The sequence below is a fragment of the Camelina sativa genome, chromosome 9, assembly GCF_030686135.1.
Source record: "Camelina sativa cultivar CO46 ecotype springtype chromosome 9, ASM3068613v1".
NCBI classification, from domain to species: domain Eukaryota; kingdom Viridiplantae; phylum Streptophyta; class Magnoliopsida; order Brassicales; family Brassicaceae; genus Camelina; species Camelina sativa.
In genome coordinates this window covers 35,690,722-35,711,487 of record NC_141888.1, presented here as the reverse complement: position 1 = coordinate 35,711,487, position 20,766 = coordinate 35,690,722, and the positions used below count along the sequence as shown (strand labels likewise).

The 20,766-nt window shown below is 39.4% G+C and overlaps 7 protein-coding genes and 1 pseudogene across 11 annotated transcripts; 5 read left to right on the top strand and 3 right to left on the bottom strand.

Annotated features, from left to right (window-relative positions):
- The first annotated feature begins 647 nt into the window (after window positions 1-647).
- LOC104713072 (dolichol-phosphate mannose synthase subunit 2) lies at window positions 648-4,280 on the top strand. Of its 2 annotated transcripts, none has more exons than XM_019229455.2 (3): window positions 648-784; window positions 3,706-3,811; window positions 3,947-4,280. In XM_019229455.2, exons 2-3 carry the CDS (start codon window positions 3,722-3,724, stop codon window positions 4,097-4,099), a joined length of 243 nt encoding a protein of 80 aa, XP_019085000.1. In that variant the 5' UTR covers window positions 648-784; window positions 3,706-3,721; the 3' UTR covers window positions 4,100-4,280. The 2 variants fall into 2 exon arrangements, with proteins under 2 accessions (XP_019085000.1, XP_010428416.2); XM_010430114.3 differs by lacking the exon at window positions 648-784 and adding an exon at window positions 3,440-3,583.
- LOC109124887 (nuclear intron maturase 4, mitochondrial pseudogene) lies at window positions 795-3,348 on the top strand (annotated as a pseudogene). The gene has a single exon (XR_015565034.1). The product of XR_015565034.1 is annotated as a nuclear intron maturase 4, mitochondrial pseudogene (transcript).
- A 410-nt stretch (window positions 4,281-4,690) lies between the features above and the next one.
- Window positions 4,691-9,372, top strand: LOC104713071 (protein IMPAIRED IN BABA-INDUCED STERILITY 1). 2 transcript variants are annotated; one of them, XM_010430112.2, is made up of 9 exons: window positions 4,691-5,842; window positions 5,934-6,218; window positions 6,326-6,649; window positions 6,782-7,009; window positions 7,139-7,236; window positions 7,426-7,516; window positions 7,614-8,156; window positions 8,741-8,864; window positions 9,064-9,372. In XM_010430112.2, the coding sequence occupies exons 1-9, from the start codon at window positions 5,471-5,473 to the stop codon at window positions 9,081-9,083; spliced, it is 2,085 nt and encodes a 694-aa protein (XP_010428414.1). In that variant the 5' UTR covers window positions 4,691-5,470; the 3' UTR covers window positions 9,084-9,372. The 2 variants fall into 2 exon arrangements, with proteins under 2 accessions (XP_010428414.1, XP_087319857.1); XM_087463731.1 differs by lacking the exons at window positions 8,741-8,864; window positions 9,064-9,372 and having other exon boundaries at window positions 4,697-5,842; window positions 7,614-8,274.
- Window positions 9,373-9,548: 176 nt separating this feature from the next.
- Window positions 9,549-12,024, bottom strand: LOC104713069 (putative choline kinase 2). Of its 2 annotated transcripts, XM_010430111.3 has the most exons (8): window positions 11,826-12,024; window positions 11,103-11,494; window positions 10,826-10,947; window positions 10,533-10,728; window positions 10,306-10,423; window positions 10,167-10,214; window positions 9,982-10,082; window positions 9,549-9,892 (listed from the first exon to the last, which is right to left on the bottom strand). In XM_010430111.3, the coding sequence occupies exons 2-8, from the start codon at window positions 11,460-11,462 to the stop codon at window positions 9,785-9,787; spliced, it is 1,053 nt and encodes a 350-aa protein (XP_010428413.1). In that variant the 5' UTR covers window positions 11,463-11,494; window positions 11,826-12,024; the 3' UTR covers window positions 9,549-9,784. The 2 variants fall into 2 exon arrangements, with proteins under 2 accessions (XP_010428413.1, XP_087319859.1); XM_087463733.1 differs by lacking the exon at window positions 11,826-12,024 and having other exon boundaries at window positions 11,103-11,459.
- Window positions 12,025-12,337: 313 nt separating this feature from the next.
- Window positions 12,338-16,127, top strand: LOC104713068 (chaperone protein ClpB1). The gene is made up of 6 exons (XM_010430110.3): window positions 12,338-12,672; window positions 12,774-13,947; window positions 14,044-14,225; window positions 14,349-14,974; window positions 15,058-15,535; window positions 15,640-16,127. Exons 2-6 carry the CDS (start codon window positions 12,798-12,800, stop codon window positions 15,937-15,939), a joined length of 2,736 nt encoding a protein of 911 aa, XP_010428412.2. The 5' UTR covers window positions 12,338-12,672; window positions 12,774-12,797; the 3' UTR covers window positions 15,940-16,127.
- Window positions 16,057-17,596, bottom strand: LOC147939194 (uncharacterized). Its single transcript, XM_087463732.1, has 2 exons — window positions 17,025-17,596; window positions 16,057-16,946 (listed from the first exon to the last, which is right to left on the bottom strand). The coding sequence occupies exons 1-2, from the start codon at window positions 17,343-17,345 to the stop codon at window positions 16,164-16,166; spliced, it is 1,104 nt and encodes a 367-aa protein (XP_087319858.1). The 5' UTR covers window positions 17,346-17,596; the 3' UTR covers window positions 16,057-16,163.
- On the bottom strand, window positions 17,571-19,157 carry LOC104713066 (uncharacterized). Its single transcript, XM_010430108.3, has 2 exons — window positions 18,773-19,157; window positions 17,571-18,624 (listed from the first exon to the last, which is right to left on the bottom strand). The coding sequence occupies exons 1-2, from the start codon at window positions 19,091-19,093 to the stop codon at window positions 17,839-17,841; spliced, it is 1,107 nt and encodes a 368-aa protein (XP_010428410.3). The 5' UTR covers window positions 19,094-19,157; the 3' UTR covers window positions 17,571-17,838.
- A 146-nt stretch (window positions 19,158-19,303) lies between these two features.
- On the top strand, window positions 19,304-20,696 carry LOC104702153 (large ribosomal subunit protein eL33y). The gene is made up of 4 exons (XM_010417976.3): window positions 19,304-19,436; window positions 19,693-19,728; window positions 20,142-20,370; window positions 20,481-20,696. The coding sequence occupies exons 1-4, from the start codon at window positions 19,405-19,407 to the stop codon at window positions 20,520-20,522; spliced, it is 339 nt and encodes a 112-aa protein (XP_010416278.2). The 5' UTR covers window positions 19,304-19,404; the 3' UTR covers window positions 20,523-20,696.
- The last annotated feature ends 70 nt before the right edge of the window (window positions 20,697-20,766 follow it).

Here is a 20,766-nt window from a genome sequence, read left to right as displayed (position 1 = left end):
GACACCAATTAGTAGCATTGGATCCAATTAGAGAAAGTATGGTAATTACTAAATATCCCACCCACTCGAGCTAGTCTAATCTTTGTCAAATCGTGACATGATCGGAACCAAACCCGAGTTATTGAACCTTGAATATCCTTTTAAACAGTTAAAAGGTTTCGAGGGAACCTAGAAGCCTAGCTCAATATAAATATACAAGGAATATAAGCAAAGCATGAAGCATCTTTTTTCAAGCAAGCATGAAGCAAAGCATTTACACATATATCAGAAATTGTCAACTGGCAAACAATAGAACAACTGAACAAGTAGATGATGGAGAATTATATATTGATAAACAATAGAATAAGTAAATGAACTTTTAAAAGTCATTTTGTAATCCAGGTTTCAACGGTTGGAAAAACTGATCTCTCGTGTATTGATATACAATAGAACAAAGTAAATGGAAGATCATAGTAAATAAAACTGCCTCAATATGTCTCTTTATGAGATATATACTTAACTGGACTCGAATACAGTGAAATACAATTTTGTAGGTTTGAGTCTTTTGCTGAACAAACAGGTACGTCTGATATAGAAAAAAACCTCATGTTTAAAAGAGAAGTATTCTGTAAATAAAGGAGTTAAATGTAATTTTTAGAAATAACCAAATTTTAATGTTATTTCACAATTAGTCCTTCCTTCTTCTTCTTCTTCGTCTTCCCTGTCTCGAGTAATTTAGCTGTGCAAATTAAGTTTCTTCGATTTCTCTCTCAGACCAATCGTGCTTTCCTCCGAATCCTTAAACGTAAGTTTCTTTCATTTCTCTGTCGATTTCCAAATTTATGTCGAATTAAGCCAAAAAAAAAACCTGATTGTTCCCGTTGTATTGTAGAACCGTTAAGTCTGGATATAATCGCATAGTTTTTAGAATTTGGGAATCGGAAAATTTTGAACTTGATGTTTAGGAAACGGAACCTAGTTTTGGATTTGTTGCGCCGAGTTGATCGATGTGACTTAGAAACCCTAGTTTCACGGGGCTTATGGAGTCGCGCAGTTTCCACACTTCCCAGATCGGCTCTGCTTGCAACAGATAATGCTGACATTGGTAGTACTAAGCAAACTGGGATGTTTTCACTAGCTGGGGAATTAGCTTCTCTTGTAGAGGAATCTTCTCATGTTGATGATGATAATACCAAATCCACCACGAGTCGTATGGAACTAAAGCGATCTCTCGAACTCCGTTTGAAGAAACGAGTCAAGGAGCAGTTCATTGATGGGAAGTTTAGTGAGCTGTTGAAGAAGGTCATTGCGAGACCTGATACTCTTCGGGATGCTTATGATTGTATCAGGCTTAACTCCAATGTTTCTATATCAGAAAGAGATGGAAGTGTTGCGTTTGATTGTATTGCGGAAGAGCTCTCTAGTGGGGTGTTTGATGTTGCTTTCAATACTTTTTCGGTTACGGCTAGAGATAAAACAAAAGAGGTCCTTTTCTTGCCTAGTGTAGCTCTTAAAGTTGTTCAAGAGGCTATTAGAATAGTCCTGGAAGTCGTTTTTAGTCCTCATTTTTCTAAGATTTCACATAGTTGCCGAAGTGGAAGGGGACGTGCCTCTGCATTGAAGTACATTAGCAACAACATTTCTCATTCTGATTGGTGTTTCACTTTGAGCCTGAGCAAAAAACTTGATGTTTCTGTTTTCGAGGACTTGCTCTCTGTAATGGAGGAGAAAATTGAAGACAGTAGTTTAAGTTTCTTACTCCGTTCTATGTTTGAAGCCAAGGTGCTGAATCTTGAGTTTGGAGGATTTCCCAAGGGCCATGGTCTTCCACAAGAAGGGGTGTTGTCCCGTGTATTGATAAACATATATCTTGATCGGTTTGATCATGAATTTTATAGAATCTCAATGAGGCATGAAGCCCTTGATCTTGATTCAAAGACCGATGCAGATAGCCCAAGCTCAAAACTTCGTTCTTGGTTTAGGAGGCAGGCAGGAGAACGAGATTTGAAAAGTACTCCGGAGCAGGACAATGCTCTCAGAGTTTATTGTTGCAGATTTATGGATGAGATATTTTTCTCTGTGTCTGGTTCCAAGAAAGCTGCGGTTGATATCAGATCTGAAGCTATATGTTTCTTACGGAACTCACTGCATCTGGACATCACAGATGAAACAGACGCGTCACCATGTGAAGCGACCAGTGAGCTTCGTGTTATGGGTACCTTGGTTAGGAAAAATGTTAGGGAGAGTCCCACTGTCAAAGCTGTTCACAAGCTAAAGGAGAAGGTTAGGCTTTTTGCATTGCAGAAAGAAGAGGCCTGGACCTTAGGTACAGTCAGAATTGGGAAAAAATGGTTAGGACATGGACTGAAGAAGGTCAAAGAGTCAGAAATCAAAGGCTTGGCGGATCATAACTCTACCTTGAGTCAAATATCTTGCCACAGAAAGGCAGGCATGGAGACAGATCATTGGTATAAGGTCTTGCTTAGAATATGGATGGAGGACGTGCTAAGAACTTCTGCAGATAGAAGCGAGGAGTATATCTTGTCCAAGCATGTTATAGAACCTACTGTTCCTCAAGAACTAAGAGACGCGTTTTACAAGTTCCAAAGCTCTGCTGCGGCATATGTCTCTTCAGAGACGGCTAACGTGGAAGCGCTTTTGCCATGTCCGCGCTCTCATGATAAACCTGTTTTCTTTGGTGATGTTGTTGCTCCTACTAATGCTATAGGAAGGCGTCTTTATCGCTATGGATTAATAACAGCCAAGGGTTATGCACGTTCAAATTCTATGCTTATTTTGCAAGATACTGCCCAAATAATTGATTGGTTTTCCGGACTTGTTCGGCGGTGGGTGATTTGGTATGAAGGCTGTAGTAATTTTAATGAGATAAAAAATCTCATCGATAATCAGGTCAGAATGTCATGCATCCGTACTTTGGCAGCAAAATATCGAATACATGAAAATGAGATAGAGAAACGCCTTGATTTAGAACTGAGCACGATTCCCTCTGCTGAAGATATAGAACAGGATTTACATCAGGAGAAACTAGATTCTCCTGCTTTTGACAGGGATGAACATCTAACATACGGCCTTTCCAACAGTGGTTTGTGTTTATTGTCTTTAGCTCGATTAGTGAGCGAGTCAAGGCCTTGCAATTGCTTCGTAATTGGTTGCTCGATGGCTGCACCTGCTGTTTATACTCTACATGCAATGGAGAGACAGAAGTTTCCTGGTTGGAAAACTGGATTTTCTGTTTGTATTCCTTCTAGCTTAAATGGAAGGAGAATAGGGCTGTGCAAGCAACACCTCAAAGATCTATATATAGGTCAAATATCACTTCAAGCCATTGATTTTGGAGCTTGGAGATGATTACATTCTCTCATCTACAAGACTCCTGCAAGTTGTTAATATCTCTTCCTAGGTCAAGTCTGATTGGTTTTAGACAGTTTGTTGAGCTCTGTGTACTGATGTCTAGCAAATCTAAGGTCCGCTGATTATTGTTCTGCAACTGTTTTAGTTTTGAGAGGCCTTCTGCAGTAGCACAGTTTGCATACCCTCAGAATCTAAAACCATGGCATTAGCTGGTCTTATGGGCTTATTCTAGGTGAAATGGCTTTGGGTGGCTTTCGCAATATAACTTCCTTCACTTTTGATGGTGTTTTCCAATGCTTAGCTTCTTGAAACTTGTGTTTTTTTTTTGCTCACGGTTGATTCGCTGTGCTGCAGGTTTTGAACATCACAAATGGAATTAGCAGATCGAGCAGTCGGGCTGCTACTATCTTCGATCAGCTTATCCATATTCACATACTACACTTTCTGGGTCATCATCCTGGTAAGAGGCAACACCACATAATTCATCTCCCCTAAGTTCCTTAGAAAGACGTTGTCAGTTTGATGTACCATTGTCATATAATGTTTTGGATATTACAAGGAAAAGCTCACTGTGTTATAATATTCCTTTGTACAGCCATTTGTAGATAGTGATCACTTCATCCACAAGTACTTCTTGCCTCAAGACTATGCCATTCTCGTACCTGTCTTCGCCGGCATAACCCTTCTCTCTCTCCTTTCCGTATTCATCGGCATGGTCATGCTCAAATCAAAAAAGAAGAAGGCTTAAAATCAAACCTTTGGCTTTAGACAAACTTCTGATTATTTTCTAGAGTTGTGTGCCTACTTTGTTTTGGTCTTTGAGATGTTTAGTTCTGAAGTTAAAATGGTGTAGTTGAACCCGTCCGAGACTATGTCCTATTGTCTGAATACGTCACATACTATAAAATTCAAAGCTTTTTCCTTGGAAATTCTTATATTATTAATCTGACCGACTGATCATCATTAGAAACATTATGTTATGGTTTGATTTTAGGCTCCCTAACCCATTTACAGAAGATAATAATGATGTAGGTGAATGATGACGTTTTTCGAATAAAATTTTGACTATTGTATTTTTGTTTCTTCTTTTGTCTTTTGTGTTTTCTGCATATGGCAGTTACTGATCTATTCCCTTTTCTTTTCTGGTTTTGTCTTCTATAGATATAAAAAAATTAATTAAAATTGACTGATACGATACAAATTCATTTTGTTAGCCATACCTTTGGTGGAACTCACGAATCTTTGCAAGAAAAATATAGCATAAGTTTAGTGCTTAAATGTTGAGAAAAGAAAAAGAAATATAATGATAAATAGTAGTAGTAGTCATCATAATCTAAGAGCTGGCAAAGGCATTAGAGACACACACACACACACACACAAGTGAGTTCCTTCTTCTCTTTGCAATAATGATATGTCTTGTAATGAATTTTATTTTGACTTATCTTATGGAATTTAATCATAGATTTTTTAGCTTTATTAAAACCTCATTAGTCTAATGCTGTACTTACTTAGTGCTTATGGATAAATAATTTCAAGTCATCTTCGTACACTTTCAATTAATCAAATACTTCTTTTTTTTTTGGTCGACCAACAACGAAAAATCAAATACATACAATTCAAATTTCTTTTTTGTTGTTTCTTATTTTGGCCACACACGCTTTGAATTCGGTTTCTACCACATTTGTATAGTCCTATTCTTTATTTCAACAAAAAAGTTGTCATTAACTATTTGCTAAATTGAGTTTCAAAATTTTTGGAAGGTGTAGATTCGATTTCTTCAGACCAGAATCATAAATGCATGTTTTCTTCTTTTGAATTTTATTTTCCTATTAATTTAATTTTTTATATTTTATTTTAAAAATTGTATCGTCGGCTTACCGTAATTAAAAAAAAAAAAGAAAATAAAGAGAAAACATTCTTCTATCTATCTATCTAGCTGTTGTTGTTGTTGTTGTTCACATTATAACAATACGAAGTATCACTCGAATCCGGATCCGAATTACGACAAACGGATCTTTATCGTGACGGCGCCGGAGTTTTCGGAACTACACTCACTTCACTTGTGGTTGTTCTTGTTGTGAGGAGTTAATCGAGAATTCTGTTTTTTTTTTTTAAAAAAATGGGTTGCGTTAGCTCGAAGCAGACGGTCTCTGTGACGCCTGCGATAGATCACTCATTCAGAGAAAATGAAAACAACAATGAGTGTTCTGGATCGGGTCGAGAGGATCCGCCTATCCCGACGTTGAAGAAACTCGTCTCATGGAGGAGTAAGAGTGGGAAGAGGAGGAGTCAGAAGACCGGTAGTAGTGAGTTGGGTAACGAGTCTGGTCGGGGTAGTGACTCGCTGAGTTTCCGTCTCGGTAATTTCAGTAGATACCTTGAAGCTGAGCATGTCGCTGCTGGTTGGCCTGCTTGGTTAAGCAACGTTGCTGGTGAAGCTATTCATGGTTGGGTTCCCCTTCGATCCGACTCTTTCGAAAAGCTCGAAAAGGTTATAAATTTTTTTGACAATTCTGTTATGTGTTATGTCTATATTGTGAATGTAGTGTAATGAAGTTTTAGATTTTGGTTTTATTATGTAGATCGGACAAGGTACTTATAGCAGCGTGTTTCGTGCGGTGGAGAGTGAAACTGGGAGGATTGTTGCATTGAAGAAGGTGAGGTTTGACAATTTTGAGCCAGAGAGTGTTAAGTTTATGGCAAGAGAGATTTTGATACTTAGAAGACTTAACCATCCCAACATTATCAAACTGGAAGGTTTGATCACTTCGAAACTATCTTGCAACATACAACTTGTGTTCGAGTATATGGAGCATGATCTTACTGGTCTTCTTTCTTCCCCTGACATTAAATTTACCACCCCACAGGTTGGTTTGTATATATCATCATCGTCCATAATGTTGGTGGAGTTTTGTTTTTATGTATTTTGGTTGTGTGATCATTGATTTTTTTTTTTTTTTTTTGGCTCCTGTAGATTAAGTGTTACATGAAGCAATTGTTGTCTGGGCTAGATCATTGTCATTCACGAGGCGTGATGCATCGGGATATAAAGGGTTCAAATCTTTTGTTGAGTAATGAAGGTATACTAAAGGTGGCTGATTTTGGGTTAGCAAACTTTAGCAATTCTTCTGGACACAAGAAGAAACCTCTTACCAGTCGAGTTGTGACTCTTTGGTATCGTCCACCTGAACTTTTGCTTGGGGCAACGGACTATGGAGCATCTGTTGATATGTGGAGTGTTGGTTGTGTTTTCGCTGAGCTGCTTCTTGGGAAACCTATTCTCCGGGGAAGAACTGAGGTAAGCCATTTAACAATTCTGTCTTCTGTTATTTATAGATATTGGACCTTTTTGGTCATGGTCATGGATATCTTCTGTTTTACTTGGTGAAACATTTAACTCAGTGCTATTACGTGAATTGTTTTGGAGCAGGTTGAACAGCTGCACAAAATCTTCAAACTGTGTGGATCTCCACCAGAAGATTACTGGAAAAAGTCCAAACTTCCCCATGCAATGCTTTTCAAGCCTCAGCAAAACTATGATAGTTGTCTCCGGGAAACCTTGAAAGATTTGTCTGAGACTGAAATCAATCTGATTGAAACTCTTCTTTCTATAGATCCCCACAAACGTGGTACTGCCTCTAGTGCCCTTGTTTCTCAGGTAATCTTTTTTAGCTTGGATTAATGTATCAAGTGTGAAGACCTATATATATTTGATTTCCGTGGAAACAAACCACATTACTCTATATTGCTCATCGTTTACAAAGACATTGCCTTGTTTTTTTTCCAGTATTTTACCACAAAGCCTTTTGCTTGTTATCCCTCAAGCTTGCCAATATACCCACCTAGCAAGGAGATAGATTCAAAGCATCGGGATGAAGCAACAAGGTCAGAAATTTCTTTCATTACCTGATAGAGAACGTCATGCATGACCATATCATCTCACAAATTAAAGCTTACAACACAGAATCTACTGTTGGGACTTGGGAAATTATCCAGTCCACCATTTTGGTTGGCCATACACGTCAGGTCTTGGAAGCATTTGTAACATCCTATATGTCATGTCTAATTTTTCAGGAAAAAAATTAGCGGGAATGGGAGGCGTGGTACAGATGCGAGGAAGCCATCACGGAAGGCCCATTCATTCAATAAACTGGCACCAGTTGAGGTCCTTTCTACTTACTCACTTGTCTACATGTTATCGGTATCTTGAGAGTATAATTCCTCGTACAAGAAACTGACATGTCTCTCTTTTCTGGTTTCAGGACGCGCGACACCAAACTGAAACTTTTCAGAAACGAATTGGTCATTTAGTTCATAATTCGATTGGAAGTGACGTTAGGTTATGTGAGAAGCTGCAAAACCCATTAGATCACAAGAAAGACGAAGCTTCCCATATGAAGAATGCCTCACAAGGAGATGTACCTTTCTCAGGGCCGTTACAAGTCTCTAAATCAAACAGTTTTGCTTGGGCGAAACGAGAGAAAGATGACGTATGTGTTAGGGTACATAATCGATCTCTCTCAAGAGGTCACATTCCTAACTTGTCGGTACATTCCCCCGCCTTCAATGGGAAAAGTAATGTTGAATCTAAGATAAATAAGAATGAAAATGAGGCCAAGTGTGAGGACAAGACAGATTCTCGAGGCCAGGAGTCATATGAGATGGTGAAGCGTTCTATGTTGAAGCAGTGGAGACAACTTGAACGTCCAGATTCTTTTGGTGCATCTGGCGAGTATCACTCGCAGGAACTGTCATTGGGACTCTCTCAGAGAGATGAAATGGCAAGAAAGCTGGGTAATAATTTGGTATGTCTATAGATTATAGAAGCTCTAAAAGCACCCTTCTAGTTTATTTGATATCCAAATTCCATATAGAAGCTTGTTATATGCATTGGTTCTGTAGCAGTTTAGGGCTGTTGACAGACATAGTAGAGACTAAGTATGCTTTGTGCCTTACGTTCTTCAGGTGAAACTTAGAAATTTGCTACACTTTATCTTATGCTTTACTACTAGTGTCAAAATCGATTCTGTGTATCAGAAATAAAATGAACGTAATTCTAAACATATGATTTCTGCTGTAATAGTTTTATTTCTAAGTGATTTCGGAGGTTACAGGAACTATTTGATATATGCAACATACATATATAATACGGTGTAACTGGGATATACAGCTCAAAAGTAGGAAGAGAGGACCAGATTACCGTTTGTAGTCGGATCATGTTTCCTCAGCTGTTTAAGTTTTACTGTTTTTTCTCTCTCTCTCTCTCCACGCTTTTCACCTAAAGTTCAGAGGAGAGAGAAAAAGTAGGCATGATTTAGTTTGTCTCCTTTATGGGTTTAGTGACAAGCATGCTCAATGATGCTGATAACTTAAAGCCTCGACATGACAGGGTAATGGGGACAAGATCGAATTCTCAGGCCCTTTGTTGTCTCAATCTTATGGAGTTGATGAGCTTTTGGAACGTCATGAACGCCACATCCGCAAGCTAATTCGAAAACCGTGGTTCCAGAAAGGTAAGCGGTTTATATCCTTCATTGTCTCTCGGTTCTTCTCTTTTACAAATAGGACTTTTGCGGTTTTTCTTCGCTCAAATAGGCAAACTGGTAGAGCATAAAAGAATTTATACTTCTTGACAAATTCAGCCCTCCATGTCTTTTTATGTGTAAGAAAATCTGAAACATGAACAAGTGTGTTGTTCCTTTGAACTTGCAGATAAGAAACAGACAAAGTGACTGTAATCACAAATCTCACAAGGAAATGGAGAAAAGAGCTCCAAGAACTATTGAGAAATTACGTTTGGATCTTCAGGACCTGTGATTATCAAGCAAGATGTAGAAAAGGCCATATTAATTATTCTTTTGTTGTTAATTATGTATGATTTATTCTTAATTTATAACATGAAGGTATACTTTTTTGAGAGCCTTCACATATTTGATTCAGAGGTATAGAGCTCAGTTCCTAGAATACTATAAGCAGCATCTGTAGGCACATATATATATACAGCTTTATACTTTCTTTCAAGTCCACTTGTATAACAGGTTTATGTTCTAAGATATACAATTGTATATTGCAGAATGAGGACCATCTTCTTTTTTTCATGATTGTGATCTGTATAGTTACTGAGAAGTGGAACCAACTTGGAAATACTTAAAATACATCAGAGATGTACATACTTGAATAATTGCACATCTAAGACGGGAAAAAAAAAGTTGATTTAATTTGTGAGAACTACATTTCATCTGAAACAAATTCAACTGTTGATTATAAACTACTCACCGTTACATTTTGCCTTGTAAAGAGGTAAAACAGAAAACGTTACATTTTCTTTATTTCGGAGTTGGTAAAAATATCATTGTATGCAGCACTTTTTGTGCGTATATACATCTTTACCACCGTAAAAATACTTTTCTTCGGTTGGATCGTCCATAGAGATTTACTTGTGTTTGGAAGCCTCAAGGAGCCCTGGCTTTGTTAACCAATACTGCGCAAACCTTTGTCTTGCGTACTCCATGTAGTCGAAGTCGATTTCATTCACATGTTCCTGTCAAGTTTTCAAAATGAAGATCAAAATTAAGCATCTATAAGGAATCACAAAATGCAGGTATGATAGAAGATGACTGTAGAAATTACCGATATAATTCCCCATAAACCCCAAGTGAGATGACTAGCAAGTGTATATCTCTCAACATCTTCGAGGAGTTTTTTGACCATAGTATCGCTGGGCTCTTCACCTGGACTCACAAGAACGAATACAATAGAGAATTACGACTGTACATTGAATGATTTCTGAAGCTTATAGCAAGAAAGTGAATCACCTGAATAACTCATATATGTTTTCAGAAATCGTTGACGCTCCCCCACGCCTGTTTATTTAGTCACTCAAGATATTTATGTGAATGATCTTGTATCACTTCAAAAGATAAAAAAAAAATACGACTTCAGATTGACACTTACCAGGGTATTTACTATAATCCATGATGTGAGGTGTTTCAGTGTGGTAATCAGCAGCCATCTCGCAGAAGTGGTTGGCAATGTCAAAAGCCACAGGATTGTAGCATGAATATTCATAATCCTATTTTTTTTTATAAGACAAAAGTAATAAAGTATGAGTTTGGATCCATGTTCTAGTAATGCCATACAGAAAAAGGCGTAGCTGATTAAACAAACTTATGAAACCTTACAATGATGGTTATTGCTTTGGTCTCTTCATCCATCATTATGTTTCCATACTGTAAATCATTGTGGCAAAATCCAATATTTTCATCATTGTTAAAGAGAGATTTCTCAAGCAAATTAATTTCCGTCTCCATAACATCGAGACGAAAGGACTTAGCTTCTTCTGGTGAAGCCAGTCTCTTGCATGCAGTAAGCCAATTTCTGAAGTTACAGAAAGGAAAGTGGAGAAACAGATTCAGAAAGACCAAAATTTTTAATGATCTATTAGAGAAGCAGAGTAGATAACAATGAAAGGTACCGTAATCTGTCCCAAAGCAAAGCCTTCTTCACACCAGGCATTTCAAGACAGTGAAACTCCTTCATTCTAGTTGCTATTCGATCAGATATTGCCGGATCACGCAAGTCAGCAGCAGATAGGGTCTAAAAGTTCATAGTTTTAACAAAGAAAAAAATAATTTCAGTAAACTTAACATCCACAAGAGCTACCTAGGAATTAAAAGACCAGGGAAGTGCAACGATATGCTATAACTTAGGAACACAAGGCATTTCAAAGAGTAAGCTATAAAAATATGTACCCGTGCATGGAGGAACTCTTCGATACGGCCATTGCCAAACCGTCCTAACAACAATGGACCATGACCATGCTTTGACATGAACTCAAACGTCCTGATCTCATCCTCTCGGTCAAAGAAGATCTCAACACCTTCGCCATAAATCCTAACCACAACCTTACGCGAAGGACCTTTTTCCCTAGTTGGCCATTTGATCTGAAACACCTCATTGGTCATAGCACCTTTCAAAGGAATAACTTGGAGAGCCTTTGAATCAATCACATCTTCCCACTCTGATGCTATTGCTTGTAAAGCTTCCTTGACTTCACGAGGCAGACGATAATCTTTATTCTCAACGCTCTTTTCAGCAGCACCCATCGTCATTTGATTCCCACACACAGGTAGTTTAGTTTACACTGTACCAGATAAAAACAGATACTTTCAATAAAAATGTGATTTTTTTCAATCCAGGGGAAGCTCTAAGAGTCACAACACAGTGCCACCAAAATTAGGAGTTTTTATTATATATGATCAACTCAATGCAACAAATCCGCAGGCTCCTAAAAATTCTGAATTCCAATCTTGAAACTACAAGATCATATCCTGACTAATCTAGGTTAAGTTTCTACGATATAATGGGAACAAATAGGTTTTAATCAATCTTTAGACTTGGTTCCTCCACAGGAGGATCTACTTTGAGATTGACACAAACAAGACAAGGCTAGGTAAAAAAGGAAGAAAGCTTACGTTTTTATTAAAGACGATGGATACGAGAGCGAGCACGATTGGTCTGAGAGGGGAATGAAGAAGAGGGGCAAATTGAGAGAGATGATCACGGTTCACGGAGTTTGAGAGAGAGAGTGAGAATGTTAATGTTGCGCAGATCGAGGAAGAAGAAACAGAGGATAGGATCAAAACAAGATCTTGTGCAACAAAATAAAATAGCAGAGGAAATTGAAGGACTATTTTATCAAATAGCAGAAAATATTATTTTCAGAAATATTTTTATTTGGCTCCTTTAATTTATACAAGGCTCCTTTTTAAGTACATCTATTTTCAGAACGTCCAATTATAATTTCTTCTATTTGTGTTTGTTTCTCTCATATTACGTAAATCTATGGTTTTGCCATCGATTAGCAAAGCTTCAATTAGATTTTATAATTTTTTGTTTGCACAGCCAAAATAAGCCTAAAATTAATAAATGTTACAAAAGATGGAGAAAATTTAATTTAAGCGTTACAAAAAAAAAAAAAAATGCCACGATGTCAAATACTCCACGTGGCGTCGACCTGTCAGATCACAAAAAAGTGTAAATGACATTTGTTTCTCTCTCTCTCTCTCTCTCTTTCGGGAAGTCGCTCGTAGATTCTAGTACATTAGGGAAGACGATGGAACTTTGAGTTCTCTATCTTATTCCAGATGAATCTCCTTCCCTATACAAAAAGCTCTCTTGCCTCTTTGCTCTCTCACAACATTCACAAAGTTTCCAATCATCCGAAGAAAAAAATTTCAACTTTGACTATAAACACCACAAGATTCTATCTTACTTGGATCTCTGCAAAAAAGAAGAAGAAAAAGGAGAAGACTTTGTAAGGTAAATGGGCTAACACTATATTCATTGGTTCTTCTTCTTTCTGGGTTTTGTCGTTTGTGTATGAAATGTTACTGAGATTTAGGTTTTGTTTATTTTTTCAGTGATTACGAAAGGCTAATTCGAAGATGAATCCGGAGAAATTCACACACAAGACAAACGAGACGATTGCTACAGCTCATGAGTTAGCTGTGAATGCAGGACATGCTCAATTCACTCCTCTGCATTTAGCCGGTGCGTTGATCTCTGATCCCAGCGGTATATTCCCTCAAGCTATCTCTAGTGCTGGTGGCGACAACGCAGCACAGTCTGCTGAAAGAGTGATCAACCAAGCGTTGAAGAAGCTTCCTTCGCAGTCACCTCCACCTGATGACATCCCAGCGAGTTCTAGTCTCATCAAGGTTATACGACGTGCTCAAGCTGCTCAGAAGTCACGTGGTGACACTCATTTGGCTGTTGATCAGTTGATTATGGGACTTCTTGAAGATTCTCAGATAAGGGATTTGTTGAACGAGGTTGGTGTTGGAGCTGCGAGGATTAAGTCTGAGGTTGAGAAGCTTCGTGGGAAAGAAGGGAAGAAAGTGGAGAGTGCTTCAGGGGATACAAATTTTCAAGCTTTGAAGACTTATGGGAGAGATTTGGTTGAGCAAGCTGGGAAGCTTGATCCTGTCATTGGTCGGGATGAGGAGATTAGAAGAGTTGTGAGGATTCTTTCAAGGAGGACTAAGAACAATCCTGTGCTTATTGGTGAGCCAGGGGTTGGTAAAACAGCTGTGGTTGAAGGTTTAGCACAGAGGATTGTGAAGGGAGATGTGCCCAACAGTCTTACTGATGTGAGATTGATTTCTTTGGACATGGGTGCATTAGTTGCGGGTGCTAAGTACCGAGGAGAGTTTGAAGAAAGACTGAAAGCTGTTTTGAAAGAAGTTGAGGATGCTGAAGGCAAAGTGATTCTCTTTATTGATGAGATTCACTTGGTTCTTGGTGCTGGTAAAACTGAAGGCTCGATGGATGCAGCTAATCTGTTCAAGCCTATGTTAGCTAGAGGTCAGCTTCGATGCATTGGTGCTACAACGCTTGAGGAGTATAGGAAATATGTTGAGAAAGATGCTGCCTTTGAGAGGAGGTTCCAACAAGTCTATGTCGCTGAGCCAAGTGTGCCTGACACTATTAGTATCCTTAGAGGGCTCAAGGAGAAATATGAGGGACATCATGGTGTGCGGATCCAGGACAGAGCTCTTATTAATGCTGCTCAGCTCTCTGCTCGTTACATAACTGGTATGTTAAGATTCTTAATTATTGGCTGATGTTTGTTGTTTTGTATAGTTTTGTTCTTGGCATGACATTTTTTGTGGTCTTTGTGTGGTTAATTAGGTCGGCATTTACCTGATAAAGCGATTGATTTGGTTGATGAGGCTTGTGCAAATGTGAGAGTCCAGCTTGATAGTCAACCTGAAGAGATTGATAACCTCGAAAGGAAGAGGATGCAGCTGGAGATTGAACTTCATGCCTTGGAAAGGGAGAAAGACAAAGCCAGCAAAGCTCGACTTGTGGAGGTATGATTCTGTTGCTTGTTCAAAATTTAAGATGGTTGTGTTTGTTATGGAATAGTTACTTGTTGTCATCTTCTTTTTGGAAGAGTCCTTAATATAGTTTTTTCTCCAACTGTGAATTTTTAGGTGCGGAAAGAGCTTGATGATCTGAGAGACAAGCTTCAGCCTCTGACGATGAAGTACAAAAAGGAGAAAGAGAGAATTGATGAGATTCGAAGGCTTAAACGGAAAAGGGAAGACCTCATGTTTTCTCTGCAGGAGGCTGAACGAAGATATGATCTTGCAAGAGCTGCTGATCTGAGATATGGAGCAATCCAAGATGTGGAATCTGCGATTGCCCAACTTGAAGGAACTTCTTCTGAGGAGAACGTGATGCTCACAGAAAACGTAGGCCCTGAACACATTGCGGAGGTTGTGAGCCGTTGGACAGGGATTCCAGTTACGAGACTCGGCCAAGACGAGAAGGAGAGGTTGATTGGTCTTTCTGATAGGTTGCACCAAAGGGTTGTGGGACAAAATCAAGCGGTGGATGCTGTTTCTGAGGCAATATTGAGGTCAAGGGCAGGGCTTGGACGGCCGCAACAGCCAACTGGATCATTCCTATTCCTTGGTCCAACTGGTGTTGGCAAAACTGAGCTCGCGAAGGCTCTTGCTGAGCAGCTCTTTGATGATGAAAATCTCTTAGTCCGGATTGATATGTCGGAATATATGGAACAACACTCTGTCTCTCGCCTTATTGGGGCACCACCAGGGTAAGTAGCTAATCCTTTACGTTTCATAATGTTTGTGTTATGAAGTCTTGTCTTGCTTGCTCACATAATTACACTTTCTTCAGGTATGTTGGTCACGAGGAAGGTGGACAACTAACAGAGGCTGTTAGGAGGCGACCTTATTGTGTCATACTCTTTGATGAAGTGGAGAAAGCCCATGTTGCTGTCTTCAACACTCTGCTCCAAGTGTTGGATGACGGTCGATTGACAGATGGTCAAGGGAGGACGGTCGATTTCAGGAACTCGGTGATAATCATGACATCAAACCTTGGCGCAGAGCACCTTCTTGCAGGGCTAACTGGGAAAGTATCAATGGAAGTGGCTAGGGAATGTGTGATGCGGGAGGTGAGGAAACACTTCAGACCAGAGCTCTTGAACAGGCTTGATGAGATTGTGGTGTTCGATCCCCTTTCACATGACCAGTTGAGGAAAGTAGCCCGGTTCCAGATGAAAGACGTTGCTGTCCGGCTTGCTGAAAGAGGAGTTGCTTTGGCAGTCACTGACGCTGCTTTGGACTATATTTTGGCAGAGAGTTATGATCCGGTAAGTATCTTAACTTAATTGTAATCTCTATCATGCGTATCTCTTTGGTTGGTTTGTTCTGTTGACTGACTCTTGTGGTCACTGTCTTGTGTTGTATGGGTTAGGTTTATGGTGCTAGGCCTATAAGGAGGTGGATGGAGAAGAAGGTGGTGACACAACTGTCAAAGATGGTTGTGCGTGAGGAAATCGACGAAAACTCCACTGTTTACATAGATGCAGGCGCTGGTGGATCTGAACTTGTGTACCGGGTAGAAAGTGGAGGTCTAGTGGACGCTTCAACAGGGAAGAAGTCGGATGTGCTGATTCATATTGCTAATGGGACAAAGAGAAGTGATGCAGCTCAGGCAGTGAAGAAGATGAGGATTGAAGAAATAGATGATGATGAGGAGATGGTTGAGGATTAGAAGTCTTTCACCTTTAAGAGTCTCCAAATGTTTTTAAGTGAGCTTTTAGAGTCCGAAGAGAATGCTCTGTTTTGGTTTTGGTTATGGTTATTTTGGTAGACTACAATGGTGTGAAACTGTAAAAAGTGTATTTTTATTATGTTCTCGTAATGTAAAATAATCTATTACATAATCCGTTCTTCCCATAATCTTTTGGGTTTTGTTACACTTGGATCTCATCTTACTCAATTCTCTGCAGCGCTGGATAAGAGTGTCTTAACAATGTCATCAACCATACCTTTAGCATGGGGGAAGAAGTGGCCACTTCTCGGAACCTCATGATAGTGAAGCCAAGGAAGCTTATGTGCAACGTAACGTTGCAGTGTTACAGGCACTAGCATGTCCTCATCTCCTTGCCACAAATGCACAGAGCTTTCATTGTTCAAAAACGGATTCTCGAGTTCTATCGGATCAAACTCCCAATTTCCAAAACCAACAATCATGTCACGGTTAATACTCTCATGTATTCCTTGCTGCCTTACTTCTTCCAAATGCGGTTTCCTCGACGATCCATGCTTCAAAATGATATCTTTATCGGGCTGAGACAAGTTACCGCGATCTCGGTTCGCAACGCTGGAACCCGGGAACCAACCTTGTGTGTTCCACCAGTAAATAAGCCAAGGAGCATAGTGAGCAACACGCACAGCCCACTGGTCTCTCCTTGGTTGCAAGTTAAAACCTTGAGTTGAAACGTTTAAAGGCAAGTTCTTCCACCAATAGTTAACCACAGGAGCAACTAGTGTTACTCCAGCTAAACGGTGAGGGATGTACTTAAGGCAACCCCACGTCGCTTGTCCTCCCATTGAGTTACCGATCACGTAGAATCTTGATCCTAGACTCAACTGATCAGCAAGCTCTTCAACATCCAAAACCAAGCTCTTTGGTGTACGGTTTGGATCCGGATCGCTCTCTCCATAACCCGGTTTATCAAACGTAACCATATACACGCTAAGTTCTTTAACTAAACCCTGTAAAACAAAAAAATGAAATTGATCAAGAAACAGATATGAACACTAATTCCAGGAACTGGGGGATGAACTAAGTACCGGAGAGAGCAGAGTGACGAATACGGCGTCGTGTCTACAACTATCGGTTCCATGGATGAAGACGATTTTGTGGTTAGCTTTGTCTCTGGGAAGTCCATGTTCTTTGTAAGCCAGATACCTCCCGTCTCTCAGCTTTATCCGCGGCGCTGTGATCGGTGGACCACCTTGTGAGCCACATAGCTTCGGTTGTGGAGGTTTCAAGATTGACTGATAAGTAACCGCCAAGATTATACCAACGATGATGATCACGCTTGAGGAAAGAAGTAGACTGTTTCGTGGCCAAGGCTTTATTAAGCTTCTGCTTGATGTTCCAATCGCCATTTCACGATCAGGTTTATGTTACCATCAAGTAGATCAAGTTTTCATCACTCAACAACATTCATAGAAAATATGTTAGCTGTCAAATTAAATGCTACTACTAATTTGGCTATAGGTTACAACTGTCTTACACCCTGAGCTTTTTGGTGAGTGCCACTTGGTTGTAGCACAAGCATGTTTTTAGATAAATGATGTATAGAAAACTAAGCAAAGCAAGTAGACTATTAGTTAGGTGAATCCTCCATTCTCTTAACAAAAAGACCAAGACAAGTAGCTGAAAATATCAAAGTAAAAACTAAAACAGGATAAGCTTGAGAAGACAATTCATCAGGCTTAGTCGTTTTACAAAGTAAATTATGAGTAACTAAAATTATGATACTTAAAACATAACAGGTACATATAATAACTCCACTGTGTCCGTGTTTTTGTTGTTGTTGAGGTTTTCAAAACTTTTGGAAACTATGAAAAGGACCAATACAACCAGTAGACGGCTCTTTTACTTACTCTCTGCATCGGTGGTTAACAGCGTCTTGACAATGTCATCAACCACACCTTTATTGAAGTGAAAGAAGTGGCCGCTTCCCGGAACCTCATGGTAGTGAACCCATGGAAGTTTATGAGCAAGGTAACGCTGCAGCGTCACAGGCACTAACATGTCCTCATCTCCATGCCACAAATGCACAGAGCCTTCATTGTTCGAAAACGGATTCTCGAGTTCTATAGGATCAAATTCCCAGTCCCCAAATCCCACAACCATGTCACGGTTTATACTCTCATGTATTCCTTGCTGCCTTACTTCTGCTCCGTGCGGTTTCCTCGAAGAACCAAGCCTCGAAATAATATCTTTATCAGACTGTGACAAGAGACCATGATCTCTGTTCGCAATACTCGAACCAGGGAACCAAGTTTGTGTGTTCCACCAATAGATAAGCCAAGGAGCATAGTGAGCAACACGAACTGCACGTTGATCTCTCTTTTGTTGAAAGTTAAACCCTTCAGTGGAAACATTCAAAGGTAAGTTTCTCCACCAATAGTTAACAACAGGAGCAACTAGTGTCACTCCTGCTAATCGATGAGGAATGTATTTAAGACATCCCCATGCTGCTTGTCCTCCCATCGAGTACCCGATCACATAAAACTTCGATCCTAAACTCAGTTGATCAGCTAGCTCTTCAATATCCATAACAAGACTTTTCGGTGTTCGGTTCGGATCCGGATCACTCTGACAATAACCAGGTCTGTCGAACGAAACCATATATACACCTAGCTCCTCTACTAAATCCTACAACAATGTAATTTGATCAAGAAAGTACCAAAATGTATTAGATTACAGTCAAGAAATCAACAAACAACAATTTCTCAATACAACTTTTTCATTATTTCCTAATTCTAAGCTCATTACATGTGACATAGAGTAAATAAGTAAGTACCTGAGAGAGGAGAGTGGCGTAAATGGCGTCGTGTCTACAACAATCGGATCCATGGATAAAGACGACTTTGTTGCTAGCTTTTTCCCTTGGAAGTCCATGCTCTTTGTAAGCTAGATACCTCCCGTCTCGCAGCTTTATCCGCGGCGCTGTGATCGGTGGACCATCGTGTGAGCCACATAGCTTCGGCGGAGGTGGTTTCAACTTGGACTGATAAGTCAACGCAACGATTACCCCAACAATGATGATCACACAGGAGGAAAGAAGAAAACTCTTTGAAGACGAAGGCTTTAGTAAGCTTCTGCTTGATGAAACACTCGCCATTTCACGAGCAGGAAGACGATCGGAGACGGAGAGGCACGGCGGCAGTCCAACGGCGACGGTTCTTGAAAGAGAGTTGAAAAGTTCAAGAATTATTACTTCGTAATGGATAAAGTGAAAAGCCCATTTATGTTTATCTTACTTACTGGACCGAGGCTTAAGGCCCATATTATTATAAGCCCATATTAAATTAAAGTGAAGGGGAACAAGGGGGAGGAGCAATATATAAAACCTAAATGATGAATTAGGGTTTCTTCTTCGTTCTCCCCATCTTGAGTAGCAGCAGACTTCTTCGTTATTCGGCGGAATCGAAAATGGTGAAGGAACGCCAAGGAGAACGTGTCAGGTCTTTCTTCTTATTCTCTTTTTCTTCTTCTTCGAGTTTGATCTATCACAACCAAGCTCGTTTTCTCTAATGGTGTCATTTGAGATTTGCTCGTTTGTTCTGTTTTCCTCACTCAGCTTCTCTTGTATTGCCTTAGACTTGACTCTTCACTGTTTAGTAATTTATCTTATGGATTGTAATGGAACATTTTGCTCTCTCGTATATTGTACAATGATTGGAAAACTCTGATTTTTTTTCTTCGTCAAAATTTTTGCAGACTCTACGTGAGAGGAACCATCCTCGGATACAAAAGGTGACCCATTTCTTTATTCTCTTTAGTATTTGATTTGGCTTCAATAACATTTTATATAATGAACCTTGGTGAGTAGTTTATGCAAGTGAAATTCATAGAATCGTGTCCTATGTAAACAAAGATCCTAGTGTCCTGTTTTTGATCAAAGTAGTTTTCTTAGACATTTCACAGAATCAAAACTTTTGTTTGTGTGTTGTAGCATCTCCCCATTGAAATTTGAGACTCCTTGTCTAGTTAGCGGTCTACATTATCTTAGAAGACTTTACCGACATTTTTATTTTAGGGTATTGTCTGTATCATTCAGTCTATACTATGGAGTTGTTAACTGAGTTAAATAGTTCAATAGCATTCTGTACTACCGAGTCTAAACGATTAATACTGCTACTAGTCTTGACATATAATTGAATGTGCAGGTCCAAGTCTAACCAGTATCCAAACACATCGCTTGTCCAGATCGAAGGTGTCAACACCCAAGAGGAGGTGAACTGGTACAAGGGAAAGAGGATGGCTTACATTTACAAGGCTAAGACAAAGAAGAACGGTAGCCACTACCGTTGCATCTGGGGAAAAGTTGCCAGGCCTCACGGTAACAGTGGTGTTGTCCGCGCCAAATTCACATCGAACTTGCCTCCTAAGTCCATGGTACTTAAAACATATTCTCTAACCGTTCTGTCATTCTTTTTTGTGGAGAAGTGAAATCTTTTGCTTGGGGTTTTTTTTTAACTGGACATTCATTCCTTGTTTTCTTTCAGGGATCCAAGGTGAGAGTCTTCATGTATCCGAGTAACATATGAAGCAATGGAAACTTATATTTTAGCCCTCCTTGGTTTTGTTCACTAGTTTGTTATTTTGTATTTGATATTGAAAGCATTTCCTTTCTTTGTTTGAAGTGTTTTGGAGATTCTCTAAATAGACTTTGATCATGGATTTTGTTTTTGATCCCAAAATTAGCATCGTTTTCTCCCCCATTATATTGAGAGTTCAAACATATGAATCTTATGGTCTCATTTCTTAATTGTTCAATGGAATGTAATATAA

Bases quoted from the DNA above. Each gene is read 5' to 3' on its own strand.
- LOC104713068 (XM_010430110.3), top strand. From the start codon at position 12,798: ATGAATCCGGAGAAATTCACACACAAGACAAACGAGACGATTGCTACA. The intron at 14,226-14,348 runs GTATGATTCTGT...GTGAATTTTTAG, and splicing joins GCAAAGCTCGACTTGTGGAG to GTGCGGAAAGAGCTTGATGA. The intron at 14,975-15,057 runs GTAAGTAGCTAA...CACTTTCTTCAG, and splicing joins CTTATTGGGGCACCACCAGG to GTATGTTGGTCACGAGGAAG.
- LOC104702153 (XM_010417976.3), top strand. From the start codon at position 19,405: ATGGTGAAGGAACGCCAAGGAGAACGTGTCAG. The intron at 19,729-20,141 runs GTGACCCATTTC...TTGAATGTGCAG, and splicing joins ACCATCCTCGGATACAAAAG to GTCCAAGTCTAACCAGTATC. The intron at 20,371-20,480 runs GTACTTAAAACA...GTTTTCTTTCAG, and splicing joins ACTTGCCTCCTAAGTCCATG to GGATCCAAGGTGAGAGTCTT.
- LOC104713066 (XM_010430108.3), bottom strand. From the start codon at position 19,093: ATGGCGAGTGTTTCATCAAGCAGAAGCTTACTAAAGCCTTCGTCTTCA. The intron at 18,625-18,772 runs GTACTTACTTAT...ACATTGTTGTAG, and splicing joins ACGCCACTCTCCTCTCTCAG to GATTTAGTAGAGGAGCTAGG.
- LOC147939194 (XM_087463732.1), bottom strand. From the start codon at position 17,345: ATGGCGATTGGAACATCAAGCAGAAGCTTAATAAAGCCTTGGCCACGA. The intron at 16,947-17,024 runs GTACTTAGTTCA...TTTGTTTTACAG, and splicing joins TCGTCACTCTGCTCTCTCCG to GGTTTAGTTAAAGAACTTAG.
- LOC104713072 (XM_019229455.2), top strand. From the start codon at position 3,722: ATGGAATTAGCAGATCGAGCAGTCGGGCTGCTACTATCTTCGATCAGC. The intron at 3,812-3,946 runs GTAAGAGGCAAC...TCCTTTGTACAG, and splicing joins CTTTCTGGGTCATCATCCTG to CCATTTGTAGATAGTGATCA.
- LOC104713069 (XM_010430111.3), bottom strand. From the start codon at position 11,462: ATGACGATGGGTGCTGCTGAAAAGAGCGTTGAGAATAAAGATTATCGT. The intron at 10,424-10,532 runs GTAAGGTTTCAT...AAAAAAAAATAG, and splicing joins CCAAAGCAATAACCATCATT to GATTATGAATATTCATGCTA. The intron at 9,893-9,981 runs GTAATTTCTACA...AAAACTTGACAG, and splicing joins GTTTATGGGGAATTATATCG to GAACATGTGAATGAAATCGA.
- LOC104713071 (XM_010430112.2), top strand. From the start codon at position 5,471: ATGGGTTGCGTTAGCTCGAAGCAGACGGTCTCTGTGACGCCTGCGATA. The intron at 5,843-5,933 runs GTTATAAATTTT...TTTATTATGTAG, and splicing joins CTTTCGAAAAGCTCGAAAAG to ATCGGACAAGGTACTTATAG. The intron at 8,157-8,740 runs GTATGTCTATAG...TCGACATGACAG, and splicing joins GAAAGCTGGGTAATAATTTG to GGTAATGGGGACAAGATCGA.